This window comes from Periplaneta americana, chromosome 16, assembly GCF_040183065.1.
Source record: "Periplaneta americana isolate PAMFEO1 chromosome 16, P.americana_PAMFEO1_priV1, whole genome shotgun sequence".
NCBI lineage: Eukaryota > Metazoa > Arthropoda > Insecta > Blattodea > Blattidae > Periplaneta > Periplaneta americana.
This window is the reverse complement of record NC_091132.1, coordinates 173092751-173106922: the sequence shown is the minus strand read 5'-3', so window position 1 is coordinate 173106922 and position 14172 is coordinate 173092751. Positions and strand designations below refer to the sequence as shown.

At 35.5% G+C, this 14172-nt stretch overlaps 1 protein-coding gene across 2 annotated transcripts; it reads right to left on the bottom strand.

Moving 5' to 3' along the window:
• Positions 1 to 422: 422 nt before the first annotated feature.
• Positions 423 to 13716, bottom strand: LOC138691951 (zinc finger protein 723-like). 2 transcript variants are annotated; one of them, XM_069814620.1, is made up of 5 exons: positions 13628 to 13716; positions 13350 to 13447; positions 9925 to 10053; positions 7591 to 7658; positions 423 to 5006 (listed from the first exon to the last, which is right to left on the bottom strand). In XM_069814620.1, the coding sequence occupies exons 2-5, from the start codon at positions 13440 to 13442 to the stop codon at positions 4277 to 4279; spliced, it is 1020 nt and encodes a 339-aa protein (XP_069670721.1). In that variant the 5' UTR covers positions 13443 to 13447; positions 13628 to 13716; the 3' UTR covers positions 423 to 4276. The 2 variants fall into 2 exon arrangements, with proteins under 2 accessions (XP_069670721.1, XP_069670722.1); XM_069814621.1 differs by having other exon boundaries at positions 13624 to 13684.
• Positions 13717 to 14172: the final 456 nt, after the last annotated feature.

Below are 14172 nucleotides of genomic sequence, written 5' to 3'. Positions count from 1 at the left end.
ATTTTCCATGCAAAACACATTTCTGTAACTATTAGAGATTACAGAATTTATAAAACAGTTATATTACCGGTTCTTCTGTATGGTTGTGAAACTTGGACTCTCACTTTGATAGAGGAACACAGGTTAAGGGTGTTTGAGAATAAGGTGCTTAGGAAAATATTTGGGGCTAAGCGGGATGAAGTTACAGGAGAATGGACAAAGTTACACAACACAGAACTGCACGCATTGTATTCTTCACCTGACATAATTAGGAACTTAAAATCGAGACGTTTGAGATGGGCAGGGCATGTAGCACGTATGGGCGAATACAGAAATGCATATAGAGTGTTAGTTGGGAGGCCGGACGGAAAAAGACCTTTAGGGAGGCCGAGACGTAGATGGGAGGATAATATTAAAATGGATTTGAGGGAGGTGGGGTATGATGATAGAGACTGGATTAATCTTGCACAGGATAGGGACCGGTGGCGGGCTTATGTGAGGGTTCCTTAAAAGCCATTTGTAAGTAAGTAAGTAAGTATTAGAGATTATGTCACTTAGCATCGTCACCAAGTTGATAAATATTTATTTATTTGTCCGTACACCTTCAGGAACTAGGGAAGAAATTAAGTAAAATTTGCTTTGCCTTGCGATTACTAATAAGAGCATCATCTATTGAATCTGCTCGCACATTGTACTTTGCATACTTTCACTCTATCTTAACATATGATATAACCTTCTGGAGTAATTCACCTAATGCAATCCAAATATTTAAACTACAAAAGAGAGCTATTAGAGCCATAGTTCAAGTGCCTCAAACTACCAGTTGCAGACCATTCTTCCATTGCCCTGCATTTATATTTATGAAACCCTAAATTTTATGAAATACAATTTGTATAGCTTTCTACAAATTCAGACATACACCAGTACAATACAAGAAATAAAGATAATATTTTTATTGAAAGTTTTAACACAACTCTATATAAAAAAAGTTTCATTCATGCTGGTCTTCTTATGTATAATGGCCTACCAAGTTATCTTAAAGAAATATCTGCACATCAGAAATTTAAGAAAGCCCTTTATAAAATTTTAATCAAAAACTGCTTTTACAGTATGAACGAATTTATTGAAAATTGTCATAACTGAATAAAAAAAGAAAGCCTTACTTCAAAAAATTTTACTTCCTCTTTTCCAGATCCTGACTTCGAGAAGGATGTTTTCTCATGAATGACTCGATGGTTGAAATTGACTGCAGGCTACTAAATGAAATGACTTCAAGACATACTTCAAACAGAACTTATAGCTGAAATTGACCAATCTGTAGTTTTCTTCAATCACGTCCCAAGTTTTGTAAATTTGTATGTGTGTTGATTTTTAATTATAGGTATTACTTTTATGTATATTATGTAATTAATTATTAATTTGTAATATGACATTTCCCAAATCATGTATATGATCAGAGGATGCAATAAATGATTATGATTATGAATATTTTAGCCGTGAAGGCAGAAGTGCTTGAAAATGAATGCACTTTGTGTAAGAATAATGTAAGCATTATTATGTCATATGCAATAATTATCGTACTTCGAATTTAACACGTAATATCACTTATTTCCAGCAAGCACCTGATTTCGTCTTTGGTGATGTCATATAGGCCTGTTCCAGTAACTCTAATGATCAGTATATCCACTTCTTTCTTATTAGTTTATTTTTTTCGGAATCACATTACGGAGCTACAGCATTTGAATACATTGTAGTATAGACAGACAAAATAAGAAACGAAGCTGTGCTAGAAAGAGTGGATGAAGAAATAACAGATTAGGAAAAGAAAAAGTAATTGCCTAGGTCACCGACTAAGAAGAAACGCCTAGTGAAGGATGCATTAGAAGGACTGGTGAACGGGAGAGATGTTCGAGGCGGAAGAAGATATCAGATGACAGACAACATTAAGACATATATGGATCGTATACAAACACGAAGTAGAAGACGGAAAAGAGAGAAGATTGGAATGCTAGATTTGCAGTGAAGGATATACTCTTGGGCAGAAAACCATGATTGTAGCATGTATGTAGGAATGCGTGACACTTAAGTTATACCAGTACTTCGAAATATTTTCAACACAAAAATATTTGGATCTTAACTGCATGGGAAGTTCTCATTGATTTAGAGGAACGCTGTACAAATAATTGAAAGTTATGAAGTCAGTTTCTTCCTATGCATGTTTATTTTAACAAAGTTCTCTTCAGAAAACACTTTCTGGACAGATGAACATTGAATTGTTTCTTGCTGCATAAGTTTTCAGAACAATGATGATTTCGAGAAATGTTTCACAATCACCATATTTGAATGCTGTTTCTCCTGTGTGTATATAAAGATCTGGACTGACTGTATAAAATTCTTTTTTACAGTAGGCGCATAACACGTGCATCCACTTACAGATTTCAATCCAGTCTCCAGTATATCCTACATTTATTGTATGTTGAACTGAAAGCAAAACATTCTTGTCAATAAACGACACTGACCAATGGCACGTCACTATGAAGACGAAGCCACTGGCATAACTCAGTCGGCTGAAGTGCTTGCTTGCTGATCCGGATTTGCACTCGGGCTTAGGTTCGATTCCCGCTTGGGCTCATTATCTGGTTGGTTATTTCCGAAGTTTCCCTGAGCCGTAAGGCAAATGCCAGGTAATCTATGCGAATCCTCATCTCGCCAAATTCAATCTCGCTATCACTAATCCCATCGACACTAAATAACCTGGTAGTTCATACAGCGTCATTAAATAACCAAGTAAAAAAAACTGTGAACATGGGAATACCTTTCGAGAATAAATAAAATAAATATACTTACGACATTACTAATACAAAGTCTTATCCAGACCTTTATCTGTCTTATACACAGTGAATAGCGCGTAAATGTGTAAATTTCTTACTAATCACTACAAACGTCATGTATAACTGTCACACAGCTAAGTCATTATTTTATTACGAAAGATAACAGAATAACTGAGATTCTCTATAAAATCCGATAGAGTGCGCTAGTGTGCAACGCTAAGTATCGATAATACAAATGTTATGTTTTATTTAACGACGTTCGCAACTTCAGAAGTTATATCAGCGTCGCCCGATGTGCCGGAATTTTGTCCTGCAGGACTTCTTTTACAAGCCAGTACTGACAATTTACTGACATTGAGCCTGTCGCATTTAAGCACACTTAAATGCCATCGACCTGGCCCGGGATCGAATCCGCAACCTTCGGCATAGAAGGCCAGCGCTATACCAATTCGCCAACCAGTCGATAATACAACTGGGCCTGATCGATTACAATGTCATATTTTGATAAGAGACTAGCGCCATTGCAACATTATTCTAATTATTCTGTGGTCTTTGTTTTTGTTACAAGGCAACCACCATCATAATAGTACATTATGCAACGAGCCTATAATGATAGTAATTAAGACGCGAGTATGTTTATGAAAAGAGTGCAAGCGAGTTTCATAATTTTCATACGAGCGTCTTAATTACCATTATAGGCAAGTTTCATACGACTTTTTATGCTCGACCATATTTCTAACTTGAAATTATTCATAAGTATTCATGTTATTGTTATGTGAGTGCAATAGCCTACCTCATAAATTGTGAGATGTGCGCAGACGCGAAAGTATTGATTTTTTCCGAAAAAGAAATGTCATTGACTTTGATATAATCTAGAGAGTAAAATGAACATTAATCTTGACATAACCTTGAAATTGATTTAGACATTGAAAAACGAGATGACAAATTGAATTTATTTTAATATTATTTACAATTAACGCTAATTATTATAGTAACAGAACATAACCTTCTGCGACAGTATTGGATTTCCAGCCTCAGTGACGTTTCGCTAGTTGTCTTTCGATTGCATATCCGAGAATAATCGATACTTGCGCTTTCATATTGCTACAATGGTGTTTTCCGATTGGTGGAACACCTGAACTTTAATGAATAGGTGTATTTTAACGAGATCTGTTAAAGGGCTGCTACCAGATATATAATTACTACATTACGGCATGTTCGAACATAAAATGACAATCGATACGAACAGCTATTAAAAGGCGGCCATTTTTTTTTGTCTATTTACACACAACACTTAAACTGGGGTTTTGCTGTGTTAACTACTGCCAAGCAATTCCAGCGTTTTATTATTATTCATCAATCGCTTATGGATGGTTTATTAGAACGTTTTCTGTTCCAACACTGGACAAATCTCGTATAAAAACTATACAAGCGGTATTTGCAAGACCGTAAATACAAATATCATATTACGATGGTTTCACAGAGCCATGCAGCTGGACATGTTTTTTCAGTGGTCCCGATTGCGTGAAACATTTTCCACAGATGTCGCATTTGAACGGTCTTTCGCCAGTGTGGATGCGTGCGTGTGATTTCAGACTGGCCTGGTAGGGGAAAGACTTTTCACAAACGTTACATTTGAACGGTTTCTCACCGGTGTGCATTCGAAGATGCGTTTTTAAATTTGACAAGTATTGGAAACACTTTCCGCACGCGTCACATTTAAAGGGTATTCCGCCAGTATGCAGCCGTATGTGCATATTTAAGTGTGAAGACTGAGCGAAGCATTTCCCACAATCCTTACATTTGAACAGCTTCTCACCTCTGTGCGCGCGAGCATGCGTGTTCAAAGACCCCGATCGTGTGAAACACATTCCACAGTAACCGCATTCGAATGAGTTGTCACCCGTATGAGGCCATAATTGGTAACTGGGAGCCAAAACCCTGTCACTGTTCCTAGGCTCGTTTGAACTACCGCCTGCTTCACTACCCACTGAACAATCGTTTCTGTGACTGCTAGTTTGAACCCTCGCTTCCATTCTGAACCGTTCGTCATTATTAAAGCATTGAACTGAGCTCTTGCTAGTAGGTTTCTCCAAGGAAACATAATTATTTCCAATCTGCTGTGGTATCACATCCTCTTCATCTGCAATAGCGTCCCACTCCAATGAATTACTACTGTCATGGGTAGATGCATTGCTAAAATGGGAAAAAGAAACTATCTGTAGTAATGTCACGAGAGGTCTGATGTTTATCTGGGAAATCTCAGACATCGAGTGCCATTTATTAGGACTATTTCGTGAATAAAATTAAAATGTAAATAATATATCCCTAAAATTCGATCACAAAATGTTAATAATTGTTTATTAACGAATACTTAACCTATTCAGACATTGTGAAGTTGAAATACTCGTAGATAAATATCGATTACTGCAATAAAGAAATTCGATGTTATTATTCAGTAATGCCAATTGTGAAATACAGGTTTAACTTCGCGAGTGGATTTATCTGGGAAATCTCAGACATCGAGTGGCCTATATTAGGACTATTTCGTAAATAAAATAAAAATGTAAGAATAAATATCCCTAAAATTCGATCACAAAATGTTAATAATTATTTATTAACGAATACTTTACCTATTCAGACATTGTGAATTTGAAATACTCGTAGATAAATATCGATTACTGCAATAAAGAAATTCGATGTTATTACTCAGTAATGCCAATTGCGAAATACAGGTTTAACAATGTTAATTAAATGTACTGCACTTTTCTCTTATTATTATAATATAAATACATTTTCATTATCTGCTGAAATCATAATTTAATTTAACAGTAACAGTGGGGACAGCTACAGTATATACCAATGCTTATGTATTCACAGCGTGACATGTTGCTACACAGTGAAGCCATCTCTGTATAGATAGGCCTAATTAAAACACGAATTTTATTACGTCATACGGAAGGCAGTTTGATTAAAGACATTATTATTACTATGCAAGGGTGTAGTCAATATATACTGCAGGGCTGTGTCTTCTGCAACTGGTACTGCTGATTTTAATTCACTTCTTTTGTGGTTTATGGATGGACAGTATAGAAGAATGTGTTCCAGATCTTCATCATGATTATTACACCAGAAACAAGTAGGATTATCAGATATGTGAAATCGGTGTAGGTACAATTGTGTGACAATGTGACCTGTGTTTAGAAATGTTTGAACATGTCTGGGCAAGTTTTTGTACATTTACAGGTCATTTGGTTTCTTTTGTACAGACTGTAAAATTTTTCCTTTGTGAGAAGAGAGCCAATTGTTGATCCATAGGTTCATAAAATGAGACTTTACTGAAGCAAAAGCACTGGATAGAGATATCACTTGAAGAGGTCTTGGTTGCAAATATGTGGGCTGTCTTGCAATATTATCGATTTTCTCGTTTCCAGGTATACCACAATGAGTAGGTATCCATTAAAATGTTATTTCCTTTTGGAGTTCTTTTAGTTTACTTAGTTGTTTCTGAATTGGAATAATTCTATGTGCGTACAGGTTTGGTACATATTTAATTATATTAAATACAGGGTGTATCTAAATTGGTGTCAAATATTTCGGGGACGTGTTCTTAACATAAAAACAATTAAAAAAGTCAATAAGAACACGGGTCCGAAAACCATTCGTTAGGGAGTTATTAATGGATTTGTCCCTTCATTGACCGCTGATTGTTTGGTGGTTTTTTTGTTTGTTTGTATTTTGTAGAGCAAAGAAATCAGAAGAAAATGTATTCTGTGAGTGAACAGAACGAAATGATTTGCATAATTTAATTGATGATGTGCTTCTGGACGTCATCCAATGAATGTGTTTTAACACGATGCTGCTCCAGCTCATTTCAGTCTGATAGTTCGTAATTTTTTTAATGATCGATTTCCCCAAAGATGTATTGGACGAAGGGGATTCATTGCATGGCCTGCTCGATCGCCTGATTTGAATCAATGGATTTCTTCGTCTGGGGACATTTGAAGTCCCTGGTTTATGCGACTCCTGTACTTAATGTTGATATTCTGAGAACGTATCCAAACTGGATTTCACGAAATACGAAACACTCCAGGAATTTTCAACAGAGTACGCCAGAGCATGTAACGCAGGTTTAGGGGACACAGCGAATCAGGAGGAAGCCACTCCGAGCAATTTTTGTAACATTAAATTTTGTCTTGTAACTCTGAAATAAATTATTTTGAGACCAATGTTCATATGAACCTTTTGTAATGTTTTTGTGTTACGAACACATCCCCGAAATATTTGACACCAATTTAGATACATCCTGAGCCTGGTACATGTTTGATTATATTAAATATAGCCCCCCTTGGAGTCGGTAAGTATGCAAATAGATTTTTCAGAAATTTGAGTAACACACTGAAGAGCAGCATCAATAGCTAGCAATTCAGTGTCAAGACTGGAGGAGGATGAACATGGTATGAAATAACTTTCTTGATATTGTGGAATATAATATCCTGCTCCTGATGAACCATTATAAGGATTTAGAGATCCATCTGTATAAATTTGAAGGTGATCCTTATATGTGCTGCAGAGTAGTTCCATGGAATCTGACTTAAGAATGTATGGAGGATCATTTTTGGAATGATTTCCTGGAATTTATACGCTATGTTCTGGAATCACCCATTTCCATGGAGGAATTTCGTTCACAACTGGAGTTTTAGCAATGAGTGTGTCTGTGATATAGATTGGTATAGAATATATACTGTATGTTTAGTAAAACTTCGCACATAGCACTCACCTTTCTTCCGATGACATTACTTCCAGCATGTGCTCTTCCTTCACAGTGTCCAAATAAGACGACTCATCCTGAAAAATAAGAGAAAACAGAAAAGAGACAGCGAACCTGTAACTGGAAAACTCGAACACTGAGTTTCTGTGCAGAACGAAAATGAAAATACATTTACATCAAGTAAAATTATTTGTAGTAAGACACCACCTAGGGGCAGATATCGTTGGTTGATTGATTGCTTGATATTGAATTCTTTAGCTATAAAATAGTTATGAAGGAAAGTGTGAACTATAAAGTAAGGCAAAACTAATAAAGAAATCTGGAAACTCATTATATTGGGGATAATTACTGTACGCCAAGAAACTGAGTCGTTATGTATCTTCACTGATGGTAAAGGTGTTGTTCATTTTTTTAGTAGGTTATTTTACGACGCTTTATCAACATCTACGTTATTTAGCGTCTGAATAAGATGAAGGAGATAATGCCGGTGAAATAAGTCCGGGATCCAACATCGAAAGATACCCAGCATTTCCTCATAATGGATTGAGGAAAAACCCCGGAAAGAACTTCGAGGTAACTTGCCCCAACCGGGAATCGAACCCGGGGCATTTGGTTTCGCGGCCAGACGCGCTAGCCGTTATTCCACGGGTCATTCATGTACTACTGACTAATTCTAAGGTCACTGAGCTTAATTCACAACTTTTAACTTCCCAAGGAATTAAAAAATTGTTATACCCGTCTTTATTACTATTCGAAAGAACTCCTATCTTCGTACTATAGCATGAAACGTTACAACTCCCAGAATAATATTCGCAAAAGAATTTGGGTCAAACTAGCGGTGAATTTGTTCCCGTGATTTTGAAAGTGAAAATGGTTGAATTTGTAAGGATTTTTTTTTTTTTTTTTTTTTTTTTTTTTTTGGTGGAGAGGGATTTGAATATTTAAGGATTTTTGTGCCGATATATTTAAAAAAAAAAAATTGTTCGGAAGTGTAACAGGACTAAATTAATCTGATATAAGAGGTGTGTGGTAATGGAAGTGCAAATGTTGTGATTACTAATGAAGGAAAGAAACGTAGGGACTAAAACACACATTACGATGTAATGTGAAGAACGCGAAATTTGTATTAATTCAATAACCACTGAAAAATAGTGAAACATAACAAATAGTAATGAAACAGACACACAGTTTCCAAAAAGTAACGTCCCAATTTCGCTAGCCAGTACAGGCAACATCACTCAACAATATCACCATGCTTTCAAAATCCTGCAAAGATTGCTATATACAAGACACAACAAAAGCCTAAACTAACCTAACCTAACCTAACTTTGTTATAGAATCGTTTATGCAAGGTATAACAAAAGCCTAAACTAACCCAACCTAACTTTTGTTATAGATTCGTCTATGCAATATATAACAAAAGTCTAAACTAACCTAACCTAACTTTGTTATAGATTCGTCTATGCAAGATATAACAAAAGCCTAAACTAAGCTAACCTGACTTTTGTTATAGATTCGTCTATGCAAGGTATAACAAAAGCCTAAACTAACCTAACCTAACTTTGTTATAGATTCGTCGATGCAAGGTATAACAAAAGCCTAAACTAACCTAACTTAACTTTTCATATAGATTCGTATATGCTAGGTATAACAAAAGGCTAAACTAACCTAACCTATGGAAGACATAGCGTGAGTGATACTAGCGTGAAACTTTCGTGATGTCACCAAAGTTATGTTGGTATTACTGATAAGATTGTTCTGAATGTTGAAATGTTATGTTTTATTTAACGACGCTCGCAACTGCAGAGGTTATATCATCGTCGCCGGATGTGCCGGAATTTTGTCCCGCAGGAGTTCTTTTACATCCCAGTAAATCTACTGACATCGATCGAGCCTGTCGCATTTAAGCATCGACCTGACCCGAGATCGAACCCGCAACCTTGGGAATAGAAGGCCAGCGCTATACCAACTCGCCAACCTGGTCGCCTGTTCTCAATGTTATTCAGCTTAAGTCATTTTTTTTTAACTTTCCAAAGAGTTAAAAAGTTGTATATCCATGTTTATTGCTCCATGTTTATTGCTATCCGAATGAAGTCCTGGCTTCAAGCTATAGCATGGAACGTCATAATTCATATCTCGCAGAAGAATATTAGCAAAAATATTTTGTTTCGAAGAAATATCCCTATCTAAATAAAAGTTTCGACGTGTTTGAGCTTTTATCCCAAATATGCTGATTCAAGTATAACTGAACTTATACAACTTGTGAATGAAAAGCTACAGTGAATATAGTTGTATAGAGAATGAACTACAAGACAAATATCAGACCTCGCAAACTCTACTCACCTCAGCTTTACACTTAACCGCTACAAAATTAGTTGGCATTGCAGTTTCCTCAACTTTAATCCCTGATGGTAAATCACAGCTGTGGTTCACACGTTCTGCATTCATGCCCAGATCTAAAAAATTTCTTTCCTGTAGAGCACAAAAAGTCATAAATAATGCATGTACTTGCTTAAAATTATTCTATGACAAACATATTGCGTTTCATACACATAAGAACTACATCTTTATAACCTATCAGTTGCGGTAAAGAAAATGTAAAGCAACTGTTCTTATTTTTTAGTAAGTTATTTTACGACACTTTATCAACATCTTAGGTTGTTTAGCGTCTGAATAAGATGAAGGTGATAATGCCGGTGAAATGAGTCAAGGATCCAGCACCGAAAGTTACCCAGCATTTGCTCATATTAGGTTGAGGGAAAACCCCGGAAAAAAACTTCAACCAAGTAACTTGCCCCGACCGGGAATCGAAGCCGGGCCACCTGATTTCGCGGTCAGACGCGCTAACCGTTACTTCACAGATGTGGAATACTTTTATTTATTTTTTTCTTTTTAATTATCATATATATCATCATCATCATTGCACATATTAGACCGTAACACACTTGCAGAGTTTTCGCCAGCGAGAAAAGTGTTGCGCGAAAATTCAAAGATTGATAACATGGAATCTAATGGACGTCCACACACTGGAAGAGATTCTCGCTCAAGGCAAAAACCTCGCGCGAGTTTCTCGCTGGAATCGGTAGCTCAGCGAATTTTCTTGACACATTTTTCAAAGATGTTTGACATTTATACTCTTTATTGCGAATGAATGTAGAAAAGATATCACAGATGAATTGTACTGTTTTTATTTGAAAATGAGGAAAGATGGATGATAATTGCAATCAGAAACTTATCGAACTTGTACGATGTCACCTGTAGGCCTATTTATATGATACACGGGATGAAAACTATAAAAACACGAAACTTAAAGAAGAAATCTGGAGACAAATATCAGATTATCTGAAAATAAATAGGGCTATATTTTATTTTGATGAGATTTAATAGTATTGATTAAACATTTGAAATAATGTATCTGTATGTCTTAACACTTACGTAATTTTAATAAGAATATAGCAAAGAATTCTTTATCATATCATGATTGGCAAAAAAAAAACTGTGGTCCATTGAACCTGAAATAATGCCTGAACATATCATCATTCAAATCGAAACCAGTGTCCAAAACTCGCCCTAATTTACGTAAGATACAATGTGATTTTCAGATATTTATGGCTTTAATTTTAGCCCCACTTTTTCTTTTCATTAACACAATATGTTCATGTAACTCCATTTCCTCATCATCTGAATACTCAGATTCAACGTAGCGTTCGTACGTAATTTGTAAAGTACGACAATATACTTACAGGTTATATATTTAAGTACGACAATATACGTAAATACATAACCTATAATATTTCCCCCAACGAGTGATTACTATAATCAGATAAATGCTTTCTGCATGAAGGCAGTGCATAGATGATCATAGCGAGGTGTGATCTGTGATAGCGAGAACTCGCCAAGTGTGTACAGGGCATTCTGGCAACACGTTTTTTCCAGTTCAGTCTATGCAGATTTGTGTGTTGAATAACAGAGTTCATATATATATATATATATATATATATATATATATATATATATATATATATATATATTTCTTTCTCTTCTGTACAGGAGAATAATAATTAGTACGTATTATTACTTTCGAAGTTGGAGAATAGAAGGCACAGGTTTAAAGAATAAAATAAAAAATGGAAACTACAAACAACCATAAAGCAGTGCAATCAGGAAGGCCATAAAGCACTAGAACCAAAATCACTCGTGCGTTGCAATTCCTCAAAGAGAACAGCATTCCTCACGTACCTACAGAAAACAAGTGATTAACCGTTTTCAGGCTAACTTGCAGTTGCTTTTTAACTTTTGTGGTCTAGAATTCGAACAAGTGTTCCAGCAAGATGGAGTAGCTCCACATGTAGGTCATGGTAACACAGCACTAATATCTGAACTCTTTCCTACTCATAGCATAGTCTCCATCTCACATAATGTGACGCATATCTGTGGGAGATGTTGAAATAAGAGTTCGAAAAGTTTCCCAGTACTCGCTACTCGTTATATAAGCAGTTAAGTCAGCCATTGTTATATATTCATAAAATACATTTATTTTCCCTGCACCAAAAGTATATTACAAACTGACTAAAATTACATCTAATAACAAACTATTACAATTCTTTTCAGAAAGGAACCACTGTGTAAATATGGAATACGTGTTCGTAATGAACGCAGACTGGTTGTAAAAGTTATTGTCTCCAATGACATACCTAATCAATTAGCCACTCAAACACATTCTTTCTTTAAGTTTCTTTCCCCCCCCCCTTTTTTTTCCCCACACTCTATCTTACGCTCTAATTAGTATTCCTGTAAATGTCCTGTGTCAGCTAGTACGTAGTGTATCACTTCACAGAAAATGACATTTCACAGAGATGAAGACTAAGTAGATAGCTGTTTACCCATGCTGGACTGTGTTACCTTTCCCAACAATTGTAACTAATTTTCAACCAAGCTAAAGTCAGGATAAAATAAAGTTAAGAAAATCGATACATTGTATGCCTTATTAGTACGAAAATCACCAAACGCCGAATTTTAAGTTTCTCAACATTTCTTAAAAGTGAATTGTATACCACTGAGCATAATAAAAGTAAATCAAATAAATAACAGTTTCTATATAGTGTACTTTCTCGTGAACAACAACTGCTGGTGAAACAAGGGTTGAGTGAGTTCCGACGATTTTGCAATAGAAAATGTTCGAATTTCAAAGCGAATTTGATGGAATTTTTGTGGAGATGCATTTTAAAACTTAAGCATTCTATTGGTAATTGTAGAGATATGTGGCAAATTACCTGTGAAATGACACGTCCAACGTAATGTGAGTGCAAACGTTCTGTTTTCTAGTCAGTGAAACGATTTTAGTAATTTGAAACACACGATGCGATGTAATGTGAAGAACGCAGAACTGTTATTAATTCAATACGCACTGAAAAACACTCAATGCTCACTCTGTGAAAAACTTGAAATCTGCTGAGAACGTCTTATCAGATAACTTGAACTAAAGTTAAACATCCCCTTTTTGGGAAAGGGTGTAAAATACCAGTCTACTTAGAGTACATCGTGCATTTTTATTTAATGACGCTAAATCAACTATATGCGTTATTTAACATGGATGGAACTACTGACAGACAAATGCAATTCGGCGAGATGAGACACTGACTCCAATAAAAATTGATTTAAACAAACATCTCACATGTGACATTTTTTTGAAATAGGATAACCACCTATCAAGCGATTTATATCAGACAAATATCTAAGAAAATGCATAGCAATGACTTTCAGTTTACCTGACATAAAGGCTTCTTCTCTTCCGTATCTATGCCATCACTTGTTTGTATAGCCAAAGGGTCGACATCTGGTTCCGTCTTTATTATATCCATCACGACTGAAAAAATTCAGAAAGTGTCACTCATTTACTTTTAACTAGAAACATTTCCAAATTGACAGTTTCAACACAATATTATCTAAAATGCATTTCACCAATGTTCCCATTTTCTGAAAAGGATACAGTGAGTTCTAGAGAGATGATATTTGGTATTTGTATACACAATATTTACATACCTACTTTTATTAAAAATTTCGACAGCTATGTTTCAGCAGCAACAATTCCTACTGTAATTAATTACGATTCAGCTGGATGTACACCATGCTGTGTCATCAAGGTCGCCGTGGTAATACGTCAGCGTTTGCAAACTTTTACGTAAAGGATAAGCACTGGATTATAAAGTTCTTTACTGTAACGCTCATGCTATGCTCACGGAACGCGTGATATGGGAGTCATCATTTACCAAAATATATTACAATATTGATTTCATTTATTGGAGATTTTAACATATACCGGCAACGTTAAAAGAGATAGGAAAATATTTCGTAGTATATTTTTTCTTTAAATTGTAACTTACAAACTACTCAAACAATATCACAAACTTACTAAAGATGAAAAAATAAACTTGCTAATTTTAATACCATGATCAGGAATTTCGGGTATCAACTCCATCCCCATGTCAGGTGGGGCAAAAATTATTTTAGGCTACTTACTTTCAGAAGGATGGCGAGTAGGACATTGATGGCAAATCCAATCTTACATTGTCAATGATTTTAGCAATATTA

What these genes read in the sequence shown, in the direction of transcription:
- LOC138691951 (XM_069814620.1), bottom strand. Translation starts at nt 13,442, where the DNA reads ATGGATATAATAAAGACGGAACCAGATGTCGACCCTTTGGCTATACAA. An exon ending in AGAAGAAGCCTTTATGTCAG is followed by an intron (nt 10,054 to 13,349) that starts GTAAACTGAAAG and finishes TGTGCTCTACAG; the next exon opens with GAAAGAAATTTTTTAGATCT. An exon ending in CGGTTAAGTGTAAAGCTGAG is followed by an intron (nt 7,659 to 9,924) that starts GTGAGTAGAGTT and finishes CTTATTTTTCAG; the next exon opens with GATGAGTCGTCTTATTTGGA.